The sequence below is a fragment of the Phyllobates terribilis genome, unplaced genomic scaffold (assembly GCF_046119375.1).
Source record: "Phyllobates terribilis strain yellow unplaced genomic scaffold, ASM4611937v1 Scaffold_3__8_contigs__length_932513732, whole genome shotgun sequence".
Lineage (NCBI taxonomy): Eukaryota > Metazoa > Chordata > Amphibia > Anura > Dendrobatidae > Phyllobates > Phyllobates terribilis.
Genome location: NW_027362763.1, coordinates 113,882,306 through 113,904,594, shown reverse-complemented (window position 1 = coordinate 113,904,594; position 22,289 = coordinate 113,882,306). Strand labels below are relative to the sequence as shown.

General features: G+C 43.7%; 1 protein-coding gene and 1 long non-coding RNA gene across 2 annotated transcripts in view; both read right to left on the bottom strand.

Annotated features, from left to right (window-relative positions):
• Nucleotides 1–3,656: 3,656 nt before the first annotated feature.
• On the bottom strand, nucleotides 3,657–8,149 carry LOC141257967 (microtubule-associated serine/threonine-protein kinase 3-like). Its single transcript, XM_073672964.1, has 12 exons — nucleotides 8,068–8,149; nucleotides 7,531–7,739; nucleotides 6,931–7,069; nucleotides 6,689–6,821; nucleotides 6,373–6,538; nucleotides 6,126–6,224; nucleotides 5,751–5,873; nucleotides 5,492–5,601; nucleotides 5,204–5,403; nucleotides 4,769–4,857; nucleotides 4,063–4,152; nucleotides 3,657–3,838 (listed from the first exon to the last, which is right to left on the bottom strand). The coding sequence occupies exons 2-12, from the start codon at nucleotides 7,691–7,693 to the stop codon at nucleotides 3,699–3,701; spliced, it is 1,452 nt and encodes a 483-aa protein (XP_073529065.1). The 5' UTR covers nucleotides 7,694–7,739; nucleotides 8,068–8,149; the 3' UTR covers nucleotides 3,657–3,698.
• Nucleotides 8,150–8,881: 732 nt separating this feature from the next.
• LOC141257966 (uncharacterized) overlaps nucleotides 8,882–22,289 on the bottom strand; it is an 82,358-nt gene continuing 68,950 nt past the window's right edge. The window contains exon 3 of the long non-coding RNA XR_012318147.1: nucleotides 8,882–8,985. This is a non-coding gene — a long non-coding RNA (uncharacterized lncRNA). The remainder of the gene's footprint in view (nucleotides 8,986–22,289) is intronic.

Here is a 22,289-nt window from a genome sequence, read left to right as displayed (position 1 = left end):
CTAATCACTTATACCGCACGAGGAATGGCGTAAAAAATAAACTTTAGCGTTAGGAATAGGGTTGTGCTAGGGTTAGGGTTAGTGTTTTGCTAGGGTTAGGGTTGGGCTAGGGTTAGGGTTGTGCTAGGGTTTGGGTTGGGCTAGGGTTAGGGTTGGGCTAGGGTGAGGGTTGAGCTAGGGTGGGGCTAGGGGTAGGGTTGGGGTAGGGTGGAGCTAGGGTTAGGGTTGGGCTAGGGGTAGCATTGAGCTATGGGTAGGGTTGTGCTAGGGTTAGGGTTGTACTAGGGCTAGGGTTAGGGTTGTGCTATGGTTAGGCTAGGATTGGGTTAGGGTTGGGCAAGGGTTAGGGTTGCGTTAGGGTTGAGCTAGGGTTAGGGTTGGGCTAGGGTTAGGGTTGAGCTAAGGTTGCGTTTGGGCTAGGGTTGTGGTTGTATTAGGGTTGGGGTTTGGATTTTTTCAGAAGTAAAGAAAAAAATACCGTCTATATGGCAACTAATGTTGAGCACAAGAGCTCGCTACTTGAGTTTGCATCGGGTGCTCAGGTATGCACCGAGTATAGCGGGTGCTCGAGTGACATGCTCAAGTCTCCGCCTCAAATGTTTTGCAGCTGTTATACAGCCAAAAAAACCTTGCTGGGACTTCTTGTCATGCACAAGCGATCCCCACATGTTTTTATTTGGGTGACTAACAACCATGAAACATGCGGGCGGGGACTCGAGCATGTCACTTGAGCACCCGCCATACATGGTCCATACCTGAGTACCCGATGCAAACTCAAGTAGCGAGCACTTGCACTCAAGACTAATGACAACTAATTCAATATGATGACCTAATGTTATCAAATTCTGTGTCGTACCTCTGGGTTCAAAATGTTCACTATACCCCTTGATAAAATCCTTCAGGGGTGTAGTTTCCAAAATGGCGTCACTTGGGGGTGGGGGTTTCCACTATTTAGGCACATCAGGGGCTCCCCAGTGCTGCCTATCTGATTAGCGAACCGGGGGGTCCTCTGTTCTCTGTACAGGGCCCAGTGGGTGTGAGGGCGGGGCTTAGGGGCATGGCCATCGGAACCCGGAGCCCACCGGGGGTTTTCCCGATCATACGGTGGGCCAGTACGCCCCTGCCCATAATCCCAGCTGGGGGCTGGGATTCGAAGCATGGTAAGGCCCAAACTAGACATGGCCACCATGAATTTCTAGTAAACAGAAAAAAACACATGTAGGGACTCCATCTTTAATAAAAAAAAAAAATCCTCGTTCCGACGTAATCCATGGGTCTTCTGTCTTCAGCTCTGCTACATATTTGCCATCAGAGAAATATGTCTGCTGACAGATGAGCAGGCACAGAATGACACTGGAGCACTGTTACTGTGTAGTGCGGCACTATGTTGCTTTTTTGTCATTTCATGCTGTGTAGAAATCTTGGGAAAAGTGTGGATTGTGCTCTGGAAGTGATCAGTTATAGCTAACTATGTTATTTTCTGCAGAGATAAGTCCTGCATAGAAGATGGGATATATCGGTCTGCAGATAAAGAACTTCACCTAGAGACATCACTGGTGAGTATGTGTATTACCTATGTTGAGTATATGTATTACCTATACACACACACTGACACTATATACAGAGCTCCTGTGTATAATATTAATGGTGATCATTGCATTACCTGTACACTGACACTATATACAGAGCTTCTGTGTATAATGTCACTGGTGATGACTGATAACCTGTACACTATATACAGAGCTCCTGTGTATAATATCACTGGTGATCACTGTATAACCTGTACACTGACCCAATATACAAAGCTTTTTTACATTTTTATTATTTTAGCATTATTTGTCACTATGTTGTGGCATTATGTGCTTTGGTCATGAGATGACGATATTTGTCCCTTGTATGTGGTATTATTCAGTCACTATGTGGTGGTAATATGTGGTCTCATGGTGTGTCAGTATTTATACCTTGTATCTGGTAGCATTTGATCACTATGTGGTGGTATTATGTGCTTTGGTCATGGTGTGGCGGTATTTGTGCCTTGTATGTGGCATTATTTGGGCACTATGTGGTGGTAATATGTGATCTGGTCACGGTGTGGTGGTATTTCTGCCTTCTATCTGGTAATATTGGTCTTGGTAGAGTGGATTGTGGTTGGTCATTTGTTTTATCTGATATCAATAAGGGGAAACCTCTTTATTTCCAATATATATTAAATACTTGGATGTTTAACCCCTCCCTGCCCTGTGACTATTACACAGCAGCAGAGATGCAGTTGCAAAGGTTCACCAGAGAAAGCAAGTTGGCATTTGGTGAGATTTTCACCTCTGTATTTATAAGACAAAACCAGGAGTGGGTGAGAAATTCATAAAACATTACCTCGGATTGCTCCACTCCTGGTTTTGTCTTATAAATACAGAGGTAAAAATCTCACCAAATACTCAAAGTGCCACAATCTTCTGACAGTGCTGATTCCACCAATAAATAAGTGATCACCTTCCCAACCTGTGCATCGCTGATGACTTGTTTTCACCAATAAAAACCCTTTAATGCAAACTACAGTAATTGTACATCGCATTTCTGGTGAGCGCACAGTGATGGGCAGAAGCGGCCAATATAATGGGTATAACGGCTAACAGGTATTTGCAAATAGCTGAAGGGTGGGTGGGCCCCTGGAGTCAATGTCCCTGGTGGGCCCCAGACACCCCAGTCCGGCGCTGTTGACAGCAGTGACCTGGGGGTCTGAAATGCTTCCTGGGGCGATCCCCATGCTGTCCCCATGTCATTTGAGCACTGTCACTATCGTTTTGGGCACTTTTTAGGCTTTCTACAGACTGTCGGGGGTGCCGCCGCAAAAATGCTCGGGTCTCCCATAGACTAACATTGGGCTCGTTGCTCGGGTCGAGCACCCGAGTATCACGGTGAGCTCGGCCCGAGCTTCGAGCACCGGAGCATTTTAGTGCTCACTCAACACTAATTGCCACTCTTCGTAATGTGCAAACAATGTCTTCTTCAGGTGGATTCCACCTGGATCCCTCATGAAAAGCACTAGATAAAAATGTAAATGATTGAACATATGCACTGCAATATAAAAACAACTTGCTGTGCATTGTGTATTTTTCAGTCTTTTTCAGCTTCTTTTCTCCGCTTCCAGCTTTGAAAATTATGAAGTGGTTAAAGAAAGTGATCGGTTCATTCTGCTGGTGGCTTCTGTTTGGAAGCCGCTCACTATTTTATATGTAGTTAACAAAAACACTGATGTTTTCCTTAAGTGTCTTCTTATAAAATAAAAAATCAGTGGGTATGCTGGCGTCTATAAGGTGCTGTGTGTACGTACCCTTAGGAATAACAGAATCTCTGGTCATCTCCTCCATTTTTGGCCAGAGTTTAGAGGATTAATGGGAGACATAGAACCGCTATTCTCCAGTTTGGGATCTATCCCTTCAGACATACTATATATGAGGTATAGTATTAATATACCATAAAAGTCAGTAATAATCAATTAAATGCGAAAAGACATTAAACAATTTTAATTTTTTATTTCTTTGAATTAAAATTGCATGGAAGGATGAAGACAAGTTCTTGGAGGAGCCTTCAACTTTTGCACGTGTCTCTTGCTGGTCAGGAGGCCACAGGTAGGTGGTACAACTCCTTCCATACAGGTACAGCATTAATGGTGGATGTGCTGTAGTTTCTTCAGAGCGCTAGATTTGGGGGTTTTCTGTCCTCGAGATGTCAATGGTGCGTTGGTGGCAGCAGCCAAAAATGCAGCTTTCTCTGACAGCACGAGCAGCCCTGGATAATCCACGCCGGCAGGATGTTATCATCCGGCGGAAGAGAGAACCTAGGAGAAAAGATGTAAAACTGATGTAAGTAATGGGACTCCATATTAGAGGACACTACTGTGGTGTCACTGTAGCATGACGTTAGAGGAATCATCCATACAGAGGAGCAGAATCATTGTCAGCCATCATACATGTGACAATCCCACCACTGACGGATAACATCTGCTCCACATGACTTCTTCTCACTGACGTCATACAACATGGAGATTATCGTCACACTTACCTCGCCTAGTTTCCCCCTCTTCAACTTTCTCTGTTTTTAGTTGTTTTCTCAGTGTTCGAAAATATTTTCTTCTCTTCTGAACTGGAGATTCTAATCAAAAAGCCAGAAAAAAATGTTGATTATAAACTCCTAAAAGATGAGCTTTGTATCTTTATAGAGTTATGCACCTGATTAATATGAACCTGTAGCTTTTCTGGGTTCCGGTGGTGTCTCCCCAAAGAACCATGTCCCCATATTAATATGACATTACTTTCAGCAAGCCACAGTGTTATATAATCAGTTAGATAAAACTTCATTGTAACTTTAAAGAAGACCCATCACCAGGTCAAAAGTGTCCAAGATTCGCTCTTATTTTATGTCGGCTTCTCCCCTGAGTATTCTGATATTTGTTTTCCTAAAATCCACAGTACGGTTGTAGAGATATGGGACTTTTTATTTAGTGTTAATTATTATGGTCTTTATCATGTGGGCGTGGTAACCTAAGGGCACGCCCCAGAGGATCCTGTGAGCACCGCCCCTTTGTAAAGAATAAAAATTACCACTAATTACAAAGGCCCATAACTCTGGAACCTTATGGGGGATTTTAACAAAACAAAAAATAGAATACTCAGGGGAGCAGAAAGAATAAAGGAAGTAATTTTAGAGCCTTAATATTTAAATTTTGGATCATAGGCTATAATTGGATGGCCTATAAACCTGTACATACCTGACAATGAGGGCGAGGATGACTCACTGTTTTTAGCAGTAAAACACTGATTGTCTCCAACAGTTTTGGAAGGGGAAGATTCTTTCTGCCTGTTGGTAGAAAAAAGACACGTAAATTACAAGGAATAAACAATAGAATAACGGAAGAACACCTGTCTGTAAGGTCAATTAGGACAACATAGAGGAGATAGCCTGCTCAAGACCACATTTTACCAGAAAGAATGGAGTCTAATTAGTAATATTGGCCTGTAGTGAGTTGGAAATGAATGGTTGGTCGCAACAATCAGCTGTTATTGAAGTTATCACAAGTAAGACCCACAGAGATTGTGTAGTCATGGGGTGGTGGATGCTAGATTTAGATTTGTGTTACTCATATCTTGTATTTGGATCCGACATATATCAGGACTAAATCTCATAATAATAATAATCTACTCACATTTCTGAGCCTTTTTCATTGATCTCTGGGGAACACCCTGGAGGTGACATAGGCACTTCATTGCCTTCATCACTGTTCTCTTGGGAACACTGTGGAGGTGACATAGGCTCTTCATTGCCTCCATCACTGTTCTCTTGGGAACACTGTGGAGGTGACATAGGCTCTATATTGGTCATCATCCCAGTATTGGTGATATATAGCTAAAACAGATAAAGAAATATAAAATAGATATATTTAATTTTTTTTTGTAATTATAGGTTTCATACATTTTATTAGCCACATACTTACTTTAGAAGACCTTTGATAAGTTGATGCAAAGTTTTTGATTTCTGGCCAGTCATTGTCCTCACTTGTGTCCCCCTCATCTGAATTCATATGTTTGAAGCTGCTACTTCGAGCTAAAAAATACAAGTGTTATTAGAGATTATTAGTATAATACCCAGACAGTCACCATGTTATCACTAATAATGATGAGAACTGATTTTGACATAAAATGAAAGACAAGACACACGTCAGTTTTCTGCAGATGACGTCTCATTTTACTTACTGATAAAGTAGCGGGTGTCCTCATCTGACTTTAGGTCAGGAACGAACAGGGGCTTCTGACTTAAAAGGTTGTCAAAGTCTAAGTCACGCATAAATGGATGAATTTTGATCTCATTTGCGCCTCCTGGAAAAGGAAGACAAGAAAGAAAGTGATACAGTCATTGTCAGAGAAACTGCTCCATATCTGTAGAATTTATGTTAATCTGAACTGAAGATGTAACAGAGCCGACATAAAGGAAATATATTGAACATTATAGCATGAAGAATGGGTAATAGACAAGTAGGTAGAGTACAGAACCTCAGTGCTGATCCTCATGGAACCCATCATTTGTCTGGTCATGCTGTAATAATTCATTGATAATACTATTAATATTACCTGTTCCAAGTCTCAGTGCTGGAATTTTTCTGAGCAGTTGAGTGATGATGCCTCGAGCATTAGTTGGAGGAAAGTAATTACATCTCCAAGGTATATCATCTGTTATATAAAAAGCAAATATTATAAGAAATAAAACCTCTTCATTTATTTTCAGAAAAAAAAATTCCTTAACAAAGCTAGAAAAAACTACAGAACTATTCAAGTCAAATAACAGTGACATCACAAGCATTCAGATTATTTTACTTACCCTGGATGATACTGTGTAAAATATTCCTTCTGCAAGCCCCTGTAAATGGTGGATATCCAAATAGAAATTTATATAGGATGATCCCTATTGACCACCAGTCAACAGGCCTTCCATAACCTATCTTTAGGATAACTTCTGGGGCCATGTAAGTAGGGGTGCCAGCAGTCTGGAAACCAACAGAAAAAGGAGATGATGATCAATAAATATAATTGCGACACATAACATCAGTGGAAATGTTTTTCTAGAGAAATTATAAATCAGAGAAGGAGAAAGAGATGAGATCTGTAAAGTACAAGACCCTGTAAGTAAAGCCTACCTCTTTATCAAGGAACTCTTTGGTGATGTCCTTAGTTGGAGTCTTGTAGAAGTCTGAGTTTGGTCTCATGAGGCCGAGTTTTGAAACCCCAAAATCAGTGACCTTAATATGTCCTGTTGATGTTATCAGGAGGCTGTGAAAGAAAAGATGGTGTCAGCACCATCAGCACCAAGTAATAACCCACAGACTGTATAAGAAACTCTAACTTTCTTCCCCTCTAATATGCTAGAGGGGTCACTTACTTCTCAGGCTTCAGATCTCTGTGCACCACACCATAGCTGTGCAGGTATTCCACAGCAAGGACCGTTTCCGCAATGTACATACGGGCCAAGAGGACCGGTAAAGGACCCCTGTGCTTTAGAAGGGTACCACAGTCACCTCCTACAGGAGAAAGCAAATATGAGAACTGAGGGTTTGTTACAATGTAAATTACACATGATGAGTGGGAATGTGAAGAAGGCGGAGACATTGGGACAGGATGGTCTATATATACTGTATAATGTAGTGCGTATACTGTATACTGCAGATAGACCCTATACATAGAGACAGAGCCTCATCTACGAGCCTCTAATTTTTTTCTCTGTGAACGTTCTTATCTATAAAAACTCTTCAAAAAGACAAATCTTCCTTTTACCCATAGTGGAAATTGCTGCCGTGCTCAGCGAGGACATACTGGGGGACTTTCATAGAGATCAATGGTTTTTCAGGCATCTTGGTAACAGATGACTTATAATAATTGCAAAGAGGACATGTAACCGTCCATGTGGGCACATTGTGGTCATATATAGGTGCTAGGATTAAGCAGACGTGGGCTGGATATAGATACAATGGATGTGTCCTACCTGGTACATACTCCATGACCATACATAGATGAAGTTTAGTAGGAAAGGAGCAGAACGTGGAGACCACAAAGGGACAATCTGCGAATGCTGAGATGTCCCTCTCCAGAAAGGCCCATTCAAGCCTCTTTGGCTTTTTCAGGTTCTCCTTGTCCATTTTCTTCATAGCGCAGACTTGGTTTGTATCTTTATGGCGAACTAAGTGGACGGCCCTGGAGAGGAGAAAAAAACATGATTTACTATAAATTCTTAATAACAATCTATCTATAGATCTCATCAAATGATCTCCTGTATTAATGATTAATGTGGGGCCATCACTAGAAAACCATGTCTATAAATACATAAAATAACACTCCACAAATGATCACCAATGGGGGGTCCTCATCCACGTCACATCCTAACTGACCTGAATAGTGACAGATAGATGTGGACCGTGATGTGAACTCATAATTTGTCCATGGGAACATAACATGGGAAGGACGCAGAGACATCGTCATAAGGAGCCCTGGGAAATATATATAATACCAAAGTAAAGCTCACCCAAAGGCTCCACTGCTGATCAGTTTGATCGGTTTATAGTCGCTCTTACAAGGATTTCTCCCCAGGTTCAATGATCCGATCGCGGCCTAAAAAGGAATAAGAAATGACATTAAGACATAGAAACTGCAGGGGAATAAAAGCTGAAGATGCAGGAACGTCTCTCTTCTATATTATGTCCATGATGATTACACTGCAGCAGATGTAGGGGACGTGATACAAGCCGGACCCTGCACAGACACTATTATATTATAGGAGATATCCCCCTTATACAAAGACACAGGCGCAAATACAAACTCCGCACCACTGAGTACAGACTGTCCTCACAGATGATGAAGCCACAGGGACAGGTGGCCATAAAATACCCTGTGTCTGCCTGGAGTGGACATGGAGGCCTCCACCATCATAAATCTGACCTTCTGCTAAATGGCTGGTAATCTGGAGAAGATCAGACAACAAGGACATGAGATGTAGACCTGTGTCTGCCTGGAGAGGACAGGGAGGCCTCCACCATCATGAAACTGACCTTCTGCTATATGATTGGTAATCTGGAGAAGATGAGACAAGGACATGAGATGTAGACCTGTGTCTGCCTGGAGCGGACATGGAGGCCTCCACCATCATAAATCTGAGCTTCTGCTATATGGCTGGTGATCTGGAGAAGATCAGAGAACAATGACATGAGATGGAAACCTGTGTCTGCCTGGAGAGGACAGGGAGGCCTCCACCATCATGAACCTGAGCTTCTGCTATATGGCTGGTGATCTGGAGAAGATCAGACAACAAGGACATGAGATGTAGAAGATGATAGATCCTTACCAGGCGCTCCACTGAGTAGGCCGGATACTCCAGTACAAGCAGGACATTTTGGGCCAGTTGTTTAATAAAGGCCAATTCTCCACTTTGGGATTTTTCTTCAGCCTATAGAGATGAAAACAAAGAAGAAAGGAAAATCATGAGAGAAAAAGCAAAACGGAGGAGGCCATTTATATCACCATGTTACTTATGCTATCTACACTACAAGTACTACATGACAACTGACGAGGGATCCGGTCGCTTGTAAACCTTTAAATCCCCACGTCCTACCTCCATACCCAATGTATGTATATAAGACACATGGCTGCTTGTGACCTGTGTAAAATGGCCACAGCAGACTCCAACTCAAAACGCGGGGTGACTGCAACAATGATAGCCCCACAATTATATACAGTAGATATCTAATAGGCTTTAAACCAGAAGAAAAACAACACCTAATTAAGAGTTAGACCCTAGCCGCACCACACCGACACCACACCGACACAAGGGTTAAGGCATTAATATCCCACATTAATACCACTATCCTCACAGGACCGAAGTCCACTAGTTATATTGAGATGTAACCAAAGTCACTATTCCCCCAACAGTAACCTCCGTCCAAAGGACATCACATTTATCAAGACTCTGACCCAAACCTATCCCCCACCGCTGTGACCGTCCCAAAACCTCTACTTATCAAGTGCCAGCCTTCAAACTTTCCTCCCATCTCTTTATAAGGGCTGGTTGGATGCTTGAACGTGAAACTCCTACCTTCTTCCTTTTATTGTCCCCCTGTAACCCAGCTCCTCAACTCCTTCCCGCAAATGTACGGGTTATTAACATCCTGGAAGGGTCCTCACATGTGGAGGGGGCTCAGGAGCTGAGCTCCCCAAACATGCGTATATGAAATAGCCAGCATCTGTCCCTAAAAACCGTGGACAACGCAGAATTCTTCTGTTAACCATTTAAATAAAGCTGTCAGTCTGTGACAGTATCATTTCAATTGTGCATGCACCGATGCCTGAGCACTCTTGCTTTCATCGGCCCTCTACAAGGCGATCACAGGGGTCTAATGCATTTCTAGGACAACCAGGGGTCTGCTGAAGACCTCCGTTGCTGAAACCACGGTCCTCCTTGTGAAGCTTAGCTATAGGCTGAGCTCCAGAGGAGATCCAGATTTTCACTATATAGCGCAATACTGTAGTATTGCAATATATAGTATGAGCGATTTGCAGGATTAAGTCCCCTAAGGGAACGAAAAAAAAAAATTAAAAATAAAGAAGAAAAGATTTAAAAAAAATGTTAAAAATATAAAAGTTCAAATCACTCCTCTTTTCACCATTTAAAATAAAGAAAGGAAAAAATGAATGATCATATTTGATATTGATGCGGTTGTTAAAGTCTGATCTTTTAAGATAGGGAATTAATTAATACGATCAATAAACACCGAAAAGAGGAAAAAAAATTGGATTTGTGGGTTTTTTTTGTCTTCTCATTTCACTTAAAAACATTAATAATAAACAATCAAAACACCCATAGAATCTATGATTCTATGACACTCTATGTACACAAAGTTCACTGCAAAACTCAAATCTTCACTCATCCCAATCGACAGAAAACTAAAATGTTATGGGTCCCTGAATATAGCGACACAAAGAACCATTGCATCTCACTTGGAGTTTTTTTCCCTTGTTTCAGTACAATGTATGGTAAATAGAATGGAGCCACTGAAAGCTACAACTTGTCCTGCAAAAGAATCAAGCCCTCACATGTCTATGGCAATGGAAAAATAACAAATTTATGGCTCTTGAAAGAAAGTGAGGAAAAAATGAAGGCATAACAACTGAAAACTCTGTGGTCCATAATTGGTTAACCAATCCAATTCCCCCCTACCTCCACAACCCTCCCAATAACCCTGTAGATATCACCCTCTCCCTTGTCATGTAGCCTGTATGCCCTATTACTGCTCCCCGGCTATTCTTATCTGGGTATTTGGTACAGGTTAAACTTATATTCCATTATTATTTTCCATTATTACTATATGATTTGTGCAGATTGTCTGCTATTTACCTGTTGTACTAATGTCCATATGTTCTTCTGTAAATGCTCAAGATATTCTGAGCTTATATGACCTCGTTTGTATTTGGTCAGGCAATCTCTCACAAGCTCCATTACCAGCCGGTAAGTGAAGCTGAGGACGCCATCGGGTAGTGGTAGCACAAAGTCAGGGTCATAGGTGGTAAGAATCCCCTGGAGTAGTGCTAACACCTGAAGTCTGTCTGGAGGAATTCCAGACATTTCCAGTAAATCCAAGCGCAGTCTGTATATGACTAGCTATATGGCTTATCACACCGACAACAATGACACCGGAAAGTCAAAGTGACAACTAGAGTGTAATCACTTGTAGAAATAGTGATGGTTAATTGTGATGTCATAATGGAATCTTGTGTTCTACTCTTAAAGGGGCAGCTTACCTTATAAGGAAGTTGCCTAGCATCCCTTAAGGAGGCAACAATATAGGCTGAGCATCGGTACCATATGCAGACATGGATGATAGAACTATGGACGCTTTACTCTTCTGAGCAGTTAGAGTATTATTATGTTGTTACATAAATTATTTATATCTGTTCCACACAATAAAAATTACAGTGTTTTGTATCAATAAGAAAGTCATATTCCGAGGCTAAAAGACAATGTATATCTTTGTACCGTGTTAGGGGCTAAAAGAAGTATCTTTACTGAGGGAACAGGGCCGGACTAGGGGCTGCGCCCAGCTCTGGCATAGGACGCACACAGGCCCATGTTACTCTCCCACACCCACTTTCAAAGATGAGGGTCTCTATTACAAATATGACCCTGCCTACCATTGGAGAAAATCTAAATTTACTACTCCCCGTGATACCAATTTATTAGGATGATCATTTAGGTCTCTTTATCACATTAATAGTTCCCCTTGGGCATCCTTATAATAATAAGAGTGCCCCTCTGGGTTTCCTTATAATAATATTAGTGCCCCTCTGGGTCTCCTTATAATAATAATAGTGCCCCTCTGGGTCTCCCTATAATAATAATAGTGCCCCTCTGGGTCTCCTTATAATAATAATAATAATAGTGCCCCTCTGGGTCTCCCTATAATAATAATAGTGCCCCTCTGGGTCTCCTTATAATAATAATAGTGCCTCTCTGGGTCTCCTTATAATAATAATAGTGCCCCTCTGGGTCTCCCTATAATAATAATAGTGCCCCTCTGGGTCTCCCTATAATAATAATAGTGCCCCTCTGGGTCTCCTTATAATAATAATAGTGCCCCTCTGGGTCTCCCTATAATAATAATAGTGCCCCTCTGGGTCTCCTTATAATAATAATAGTGCCCCTCTGGGTCTCCCTATAATAATAATAGTGCCCCTCTGGGTCTCCCTATAATAATAATAGTGCCCCTCTGGGTCTCCTTATAATAATAATAGTGCCCCTCTGGGTCTCCCTATAATAATAATAGTGCCCCTCTGGGTCTCCCTATAATAATAATAGTGCCCCTCTGGGTCTCCCTATAATAATAATAGTGCCCCTCTGGGTCTCCTTATAATAATAATAGTGCCCCTCTGGGTCTCCTTATAATAATAATAGTGCCCCTCTGGGTCTCCTTATAATAATAATAGTGCCCCTCTGGGTCTCCTTATAATAATAATAATAGTGCCCCTCTGCGTCTCCTTATAAGATTAAAGGGAATCTGTCAGAAGGATCAGCTCTCCCTCCCAAGCCGTCTTTATGGGCATACGTTATACACGTGGTCCCTTTACCAGCGAGGTTGGTCGACTGGGATAAGAAAATCATTCAACGAGAGACTAGATGGATTTTATTAACGAATGGCCTATTGTTATAGTGTGTTCACTATTCAGTATGGCCCTATTACATAGACTATCACCATACAGTGTGTAGGCCAATTGTGGCTGCGCTCTTCTATACGGCATAGTCGGCCATTTGGACGGACTTCTTTTCTTTATCTATACTTTTAATCTTGGCTGCACTGAATATTGATTCAGGGTTAAATGATTCTCCTTTGTGTGTGCATCGATTATATCTGGTACATTTACACTATATTAATACATCCTCTATATTTATAATATATCTATACACCTATATTCCCTGTTGTCTTGTTGCCTAGCCATTATGGGAACCAATCTGGACCTATGATGTGATAAATACTTGATGAGATCCATAAAACAGCGCCCCCTATTGGAGCCCACTGTTCGTTTCAAGCATGGACCTTCTGGTATCTGTATGGGGAGGAAACCTCTCGCTGGAGCGCCGCGTGCCTCCCAATGCGCACTGACGCCCCCTCCGGTCTCATCGCTGGAACACATTTTTATGTAAAGTGTCATTGAATGCAGCAGCCGGGTCTAAGCTCCTAATAAACACAACCCTCCGCCTGCCCCGCTGTGTTATTACAGGCTCTATTCCCCTTCAAGCCTAAGCGTCAGAATGCCTGCTCCTCCTCTTACCTCCCCCTTTCACCTGCTGTTATAGTACAGCCTGTCTGGGCTCTGTATTAAAGCCTCTTATTAACCCTCTCCCCCTATGTATCTACTGGTAGACCCCTTATTAATATAAGCCCCTTGCATACCATGAGCTGCAATATTATTATTGTAAGAAACCCCATGTGCACTATTATTATCAGGCATAGATGGGGGCATTATTATTCAGTATCGGCACACAGGGGGCATTATTACTATCTAAGGCAAGGGTGGGCAATTAATTTTCCAAAGAGATCACATGAGAGACCATGACTGTTGCGGAGAACGAACCAATAGACAGATATGAATTCTGCTCAATATTCATATCAACATATTAATTACATTTATTATAATATATTAATATTATCACTAGAGATGAGCGGTGTTCGACTCGAACTGTTCGCCAATCTCAAATTCGAGCTGTTTTGGGCAGTGTTCGAGCCGTTCGGCGAACACGAACAATTTGAAAAAAATCCGGCTGTTCGAGGTTATCTTCCATAACTGTTCGTGCACCAAAATCATAACTGGATTTTTTCTCAGTAATGCTGAAAATTAATGTTAATACGCAGTTTGAGTGTACAGCGGGGCGGGGGGAGGGGCAGGGGATGGATCTCTGCAGAAATAATGAAGATCTCCATTTTTTTTTCTCTTTCCCCCATTTACAGTGGGGAGGTGCAATCTGTCAGCCTATCAGCAGCGCACACACGGAGCGAACTGCTTTTTTCACACAAGCAAAGGCATGTGTCATTGGCAGTGTATGTCACATGTCCTTGCCCTATAAGACCCAGCCATTTTCCACGTAGCCACCATTTTCTCACTGCTGCAGCTGCGTGTTAGACGGCACCGCTGTTGCTGTGTGCGCTATACTTTGAGTGTTCATTTCAAGCCAATTTTCGCACAAATCTACAGATAGCTTGGGAGTAGGGGATAGTTGTGATTGCAGTCCTTTTGAGGACTAGGTTACATCATTTCCTACGACTTTTATCAGGCAGGTCTGTGCTCTTAAATAGATAGGTTGGGAGTAGGGTCTACTTGTAATTGCAGTCCTTTTCTGGACTAGGTTACAGCATTTCCTAGGACTTTTTGCTAGGCAGGTCTGTGCCAGTGCTGTGCAAGTTTTTTTCACAGCATTTGGCTAAATCTAGCTAAGCAAATCCTTTTTGGCCTCTTGCAGTGTGTGTTAGTCAGTGGAGTAGCCTATCTGTGTTGCAAGCTATACCACCTGTGTATAGAATACAAATTTTTTTACTGCACCTAGCCAAGTAAAACCTTTTGGGTATAGCATCATTCTATTAGTCCATCTATACTAACCTCCACCAGGTTGCAAATTAAAAATAATTTTTATCTGCATCTAGCTCTGAAAAAAAATGTGGTCTTGTAGCAGTGTGTGGGACTTGTTCTATTAGTCCATCTATACTAACCTCCACCAGGTTGCAAATTAAAAATAATTTTTATCTGCATCTAGCTCTGAAAAAAAAATTGGGCTTGTAGCAGTGTGTGGGACTTGTTCTATTAGTCCATCTATACTAAGCTCCACCAGGTTGCAAATTAAAAATAATTTTTATCTGCATCTAGCTCTGAAAAAAAATTTGGGCTTGTAGCAGTGTGTGGGACTTGTTCTATTAGTCCATCTATACTAACCTCCACCAGGTTGCAAATTAAAAATAATTTTTAGCTGCATCTAGCTCTGAAAAAAAATTTGGGCTTGTAGCAGTGTGTGGGACTTGTTCTATTAGTCCATCTATACTAACCTCCACCAGGTTGCAAATTAAAAATAATTTTTATCTGCATCTAGCTCTGAAAAAAAATTTCGGCTTGTAGCAGTGTGTGGGACTTGTTCTATTAGTCCATCTATACTAAGTTCCACCAGGTTGCAAATTAAAAATAATTTTTATTTGCATCTAGCTCTGAAAAAAAATTTGGGCTTATAGCAGTGTGTGGGACTTGTTCTATTAGTCCATCTATACTAAGCTCCACCACCTGTGTATGTAATAAAATTGTTTTACTGCATCTAACCCAGCCAATACTTTTGGGCTAATACAACAGTTTGGCCACTCAGCTCTGCTCGGTTCCCATCCATTGTTTTTTTGTGCAAACAACTCCAGAGTTGTCAATTAGTTAACCACCAAAATGAGTGGAAAAAGGCCTGCTGATGGTGGAAAGGGGAATAGGTGTGTTGGGAAGGGAAAAAAAGGTTGTGTCCGTGGGGTAGGTGTTAAAGCAACAGTAACATCTGCAGAAGAAAGACCATCTTCCAGCCAAACTAAGATGTCTACTTCTTTTAGTGGACAATGTGATAAGATCCCTTTCTTACGGCCACGCCAATCGCTACAAATTCCAGATAAGGCACAAAAACAGCAGGTGCTTCAACGGATATCAAGTGCTCCTTCAAGTGGGCTTCAAGTTATGACCACCATACTGATTACTAACAGTATAAACACTGATATTATCACTGCGCAGCAACCATGTAGTGGTATAATTGTATATATCAATTCCAGTGCTCTGCATACTATATACAGTACAGACCAAAAGTTTGGACACACCTTCTCATTAAAAGATTTTTCTGTATTTTCATGACTATGAAAATTGTACATTCACACTGAAGGCATCAAAACTATGAATTAACACATGTGAAATTATATACTTAACAAAAAGGTGTGAAACAACTGAAAATATGTCTTATATTTTACTTTCTTCAAAGTAGCCACCTTTTGCTTTGATGACTGCTTTGCACACTTGTCATTCTCTTGATGAGCTTCAAGAGGTAGTCACCGGAAATGGTTTTCACTTCACAGGTGTGCCCTGTCAGGTTTAATAAGTGGGATTTCTTGCCTTATAAATGGGGTTGGGACTATCAGTTGTGTTGTGCAGAAGTCTGCTGGATACACAGATGATAGTCTTACTGAATAGACTGTTAGAATTTGTATTATGGCAAGAAAAAAGTAGCTAAGTAAAGAAAAACGAGTGGCCATCATTACTTTAAGAAAGGAAGGTCTGTCAGTCCGAAAAATTGGGCAAACTTTGAAAGTGTCCCCAAGTACAGTTGTAAAAACCATCAAGCGCTACAAAGTAACTGGCTCACCAAAAGTACCACCCCAGGAAAGGAAGACCAAGAGTCACCTTTGCTTCTGAGGATAAGTTTATCCGAGTCACCAGCCTCAGAAATCGCAGGTTAACAGCAGCTCAGATTAGAGACCAGGTCAATGCCACACAGAGTTCTAGAAGCAAACACATCTCTACAACAACTGTGTTAATTCATAGCTTTGATGTCTTCAGTGTGAATGCACAATTTTCAAAGTCATGAAAACACCGAAAAATCTTTAAATGAGAAGGTGTGTCCAAACTTTTGGTCTGTACTGTATGTGCATAGTGTGCTGGTAATTGTACAAATATATGTATATTAAGTCATCTACCATCTCTCTGATCATAGTTGTTCACTTTCCCTTTTCTTTTTCATTCAGCCCACACCACCATAACCACTTCTTCCATCCATGACTTGTATCTGCTAGAGATGAGCGGTGTTCAACTAGAACTGTTCGCCAATCTCAAATTCGAGCTGTTTTGGGCGGTGTTCGAGTTGTTCGACGAACCCGAACGATTTGCAAAAAATTCGGCTGTTCGAGGTTATGTTCGATAACTGTTCGTGCACCAAAAGCGTGTCCTGCACGTCTGGCGCTATTTAGAGCACCAATCATGCAGGGATTGTCTGCCACTCACTGTAATGCCACAGCCATGGTGGTTGTGGCATTACACTGATTGCCCAAATCGATGGGAACAGTGCCAACAGTGAAACATGAAAAGCCGGCAATTCAGCAGCGGCATATACCGGTACCCGACAATTTAGAATCGAAAGAATAGAGCTTCACACATAGATTAGATAGATAGAAACATGTCAGCCACATATATATGAAGTACAGTGACAGTGTTGCTTATTGTACTTGTCATTTAGTGTAAAGGATTTATCAAAAAAAATAATAGTGTTTTCATGCACCGTCTCTTTAAAAAAGCCGGCCGGCAATTCAGCAGCGGTACCCGACAATTTGGAATAGAAAGAATAGAGAATCACACATAGATTAGATAGATAGAAACATGTCAGTCACATATATATGAAGTACAGTGACAGTGTTGCTTACTGTACTTGTCATTTAGTGTAAAGGATTTATTAAAAAAAATAATAGTGTTTTCATGCACTGTCTCTTTAAAAAAGCCGACTGGCAATTCAGCATCTGTACCCGACAATTTATAACAGAAGGAATAGAGAATCACACATAGATTAGATAGATAGAAACATGTCAGTCACATATATAAGAAGTACAGTGATAGTGTTGATTACTGTACTTGTCATTTAGTGTTAAAATAAAGGATTTATTTAAAAAAAAATTGGCGTGGGGTTCCCCCTAATTTTAGGCTCTAGCGGAGGTTAAGCAGACGGCTGGGGCAGATGTTTGAAGCCTGGGAAGGGGGTAATACCCACGGAGCTTCCCAGGCTACTAATATCAGCCCCCAGCGGAATACCTAGCCTTTACTAGCTATTAAAATGGGGGACCCCACAAAAAAATGACGTGGGGTCCCCCCTATTTTAATAGCTAGCAAAGGCTAGGCAGACAGCTGGGGGCTGATATTAATAGCCCAGGAAGGGTGCCATGAATATTGGCCCCCTCCCAGGCTAGAAACACCAGCCGTCAGCCGCCCCAGAAATGGCGCATCCATAGGATGCGCCAATTCTGGCACTTAGCCTCGCTCTTCCCACTGCCCTGTAGCGGTGGCAGTGGGGTAATAGGGCTGGGGTTGATGTCAGCTTATAATGCCAGCTGACATCAAGCCCAGGTTAGTAATGGAGAGGCGTCTATAAGACACCCCCATTACTAACCCCATAGTCAAAGTTAAAAGAAAACACAAACACCCAGAATAAAGTCCTTTAATTGAAATAAAGACACAATCCTTTATTGTTCTAAATTAAACCATACTTACCACCACGCCCATTCCAGCTGAAGCCAACGATCTCCTGCAATAAAAGTAAAATAATAAAGCAACCTCATCCTTACCTTTCCATGGTTCCCAGACAGCTTCAGCTCTGCTACATCGAGATGACAGGCTGGACCGCAGCAGAACGCTGCCATCCAGCCTGTCATCCCGCAGACACTGAGAAGCGCAGGCATGCTTGCGCTCCTCAGTGTCTCGCTGTGATGGCATAAAGATGAGCCGACAATGAACTCGGCTCACCTCATGCACGTCACTGACAGCGTGGGAGAATTCTCCTGCACTCAGCGCTTCAGCGTGAGAATTTTCCCACGCTGTCAGTGACGTGCATGAGGTGAGCCGAGTTCATTGGACATGAATGAGCTCACCTCATGCACGTCACTGACAGCGTGGGAAAATTCTCACGCTGAAGCGCTGAGTGCAGGAGAATTTTCCCACGCTGTCAGTGACGTGCATGAGGTGAGCTCATGTCCAATGAACTCATCTCACCTCATGTACGTCACTGACAGCGTGGGAGAATTCTCACGCTGAAGCGCTGAGTGCAGGAGAATTTTCCCACGCTGTCAGTGACGTGCATGAGGCTGATATTTAAATTTGGCGCACAAATCGGTGATTGGTCGCGGGCAGCGTCCGCGACCAATCAGCACAGTAGTGTTTAACTTTGGCGGCAAGATCAGTGATTGGTCGCGGTCAAGACGGCGACCAATCACCGATTTGTGCGGCACATTTAAATAGCGGCCGCGACCAATTGGATGTCAGCGCCGCTCCCCGGTCCTCCCTTTACACCCTAGCCGCATGGATTTCAGCGGCGCTGCCTGTGCGGCTACTTCCGCTGCGAGAACCCGGGACATGAGCGGCCGCTCGCAGCAGAAGTATCCCGACCCGCAGCGCCGCTCCCCGGTCCTCCCTTCACACCCTAGCCGCTGATGTCCCCACAGTATCCGCATGGTGTTACAAAGGTCCGGACACTTGTGTTAAAAATCGCTGATTGGTCGCGGGCGCTGGGAAAATTCTCACGCTGAAGCGCTGAGTGCAGGAGAATTTTCCCACGCTGTCAGTGACGTGCATGAGGTGAGCTCATTCATGTCCATTGAACTCAGCTGACCTCATGTACGTCACTGACAGCGTGGGAGAATTCTCACGCTGAAGCGCTGAGTGCAGGAGAATTCTTCCACGCTGTCAGTGACGTACATGAGGTGAGCTGAGTTCATTGGACATGACCTCGGCTCATCTGGATGCCGTCACAGCGAGACACTGAGGAGCGCAAGCATGCCTGCGCTTCTCAGTGTCTGCGGGATGACAGGCTGGATGGCAGCGTTCTGCTGCGGTCCAGCCTGTCATCTCGATGTAGCAGAGCTGAAGCTGTCTGGGAACCATGGAAAGGTAAGGATGAGGTTGCTTTATTATTTTACTTTAATTGCAGGAGATCATTGGCTTCAGCTGGAATGGGCGTGGTGGTAAGTATGGTTTAATTTAGAACAATAAAGAATTGTGTGTTTATTTCAATTAAAGGACTTTTTTCTGGGTGTTGTGTTTTTTTTAAATACTTTACTAGAAATTCATGGTGGTCATGTCTAATATTGGCGTGACCCCATGAATTTCGGGCTTAGGGCCTGCTGATAATGCCAAGCTGGCCCTAACCCCTTTATTACCCAGTGAGCCACCGCACCAGGGCCCTGGATGAGTTGGGTACAGCGCCAGAAGATGGCGCTTCTATGAACGCGCCATTTTCCGGGGTGGCTGCGGACTGCAATTTGCAGCTGGGGGGACCCAGAAAGCTTGGGCCTCCCTGCGCTGCGGATTCCAGCCCCCAGCTGCCTAGTTGTACCTGGCTGGACACAAAAATAGGGCGAAGCCCCACGTATTTTTTTTTTTTAATTATTTCATGAAATTCATGAAATAATTAAGAAAAAAAGGGCTTCCCTATATTGTTGTGTCCGGCCAGGTACAAATAGGCAGCTGGTGGTTGGGGGCAGCCCGTTCCTGCCTGCTGTACCTGGCTGGACACAAATATAGTGCGAAGCCCTACGTCAATTTTTTTTTAAATTATTTCATGAAACTAGATGGTGGCCCGATTCTAACGCATCGTGTATTCTAGAATATGTATGCGGCAGACCCGGCGCAATCAGCAGAGCGGTGTTTAAATTTGGCGCCAAAATCGCTGACTGGTTGCGGCCAGCAACCGCGACCAATCAGCAAAGTGGTGTTGAAATTTGGCGACTATATCACTGATTGGTCACGGCCGGCGGTCGCGACTAATCAGCAGAGCGGGGTTTAAATTTTGCGCCAATAATGCTGATAGGTTGTGGTCGCGACCAATCAGCAAAGCGGTGTTTAAATTTGGCGCCAATAATGGTGATTGGTCACGACCTCGACAATTCAGCAGAGCGGTGTTTAAATTTGGCGGCAACAATGTTGATTAGTCGCGGCCGGCGGTCACGACCAATCAGCAGAGCGGGGTTTAAATTTGGCGCCAATAATGCTGATTGGTCGCAACCGCCGGCCGCGACCAATCAGCAGAGCGGTGTTTAAATTTGGCGTCAAAATCGCTGATTGGTCGCGGAAGGCAACTGTGACCAATCAGCAGAGCGGTGTTTAAATTTGGCGCCGATACTGCTGATTGGTCGCGGCCGGCAACAGTGACCAATCAGCCGAGCAGGGTTTAAATTTGGCGCCAATACTACTGATTGGTCGCGGACGGCGACCGCGATCAATCAGCAGAGCGGTGTTTAAATTTGGCGCCAAGAATACTGATTAGTCGCGGCCGGCATCCGCGACCAATTAGCAGAGCGGGGTTTAAATTTGGCGCCAATCTCGCTGATTGGTCGCGGCTGGAGTCCGCGACCAATCAGTAGAGCGTTGTTTAAATTTGGCGCCAATCTCACTGATTGGACGCGTCTGGCGTCCGCGACCAATCAGCAGAGCGTTGTTTAAATTTGGCGCCAAGCTCGCTGATTGGTCGCGGCCGCTATTTAAATGTGGCGCCAAGATCACTGATTGGTCGGGTGCGGAGAGCGCGACCAATCAGCTAATCGTATTGGTGAGGACCGGGGAGCGCCGCTGCCTGGTCGGATACTTCCGTTGCGAGAAGCCGGGAGATGAGCGACTGCTCGCAGCAGAAGTATCCCGACCCGCAGCGCCGCTCCCCGGTCCTCCCTTGACACCCTAGCTGCTGATGTCCCCACAGTATCCGCATGGTGTTACAAAGATCCGGACATTTGTGTTAAAAATCGCTGATTGGTCGCGAGCGCTGCCCGCGACCAATCACCGATTTGGGCGCCAAATTTAAATATCGGCCGCAAGCAATCACCAATCTTGGCTCCACATTTAAACACCGCTGTGCTGATTGGTCGCCGACGCTGGGCGCGACCAATCACCGATTTTGGCGCCACATTTAAATAGCGTCCGCGACCAATCAGTACAGCGGTGTTTAAATGTGGAGCCAAGATGGGTGATTGGTCGCGGAGGATATTTAAATTTGGCGCCCAAATCGGTGATTGGTCGCGGCTGATATTTAAATTTGGCGCCCAAATCGGTGATTGGTCGCGGGCAGCACCAGCGACCAATCAGCGATTTTTAACACAAATGTCCGGACCTTTGTAACACCATGCGGATACTGTGGGGACATCAGCGGCTAGGGTGTGAAGGGAGGACCGGGGAGCGGCGCTGCGGGTCGGGATACTTCTGCTGCGAGCGCCCGCTCATATCCCGGGTTCTCGCAGCGGAAGTATCCGCACAGGCAGCGCCGCTGACATCCATGCGGCTAGGGCGTGAAGGGAGGACCGGGGAGCGGCGCTGACATCCAATTGGTCGCGGCCGTCTTGACCGCGACCAATCACTGATCTTGCCGCCAAAGTTAAACACTACTGTGCTGATTGGTCGCGGACGCTGCCCGCGACCAATCACAGATTTGTGCGTCAAATTTAAATATCGGCCGCG

Bases quoted from the DNA above. Each gene is read 5' to 3' on its own strand.
- LOC141257967 (XM_073672964.1), bottom strand. From the start codon at position 7,693: ATGAAGAAAATGGACAAGGAGAACCTGAAAAAGCCAAAGAGGCTTGAA. The intron at 7,070-7,530 runs GTAGGACACATC...TTTCTCCTGTAG, and splicing joins GGTCATGGAGTATGTACCAG to GAGGTGACTGTGGTACCCTT. The intron at 5,874-6,125 runs GTAATATTAATA...TTCCTTTTCCAG, and splicing joins AGCACTGAGACTTGGAACAG to GAGGCGCAAATGAGATCAAA.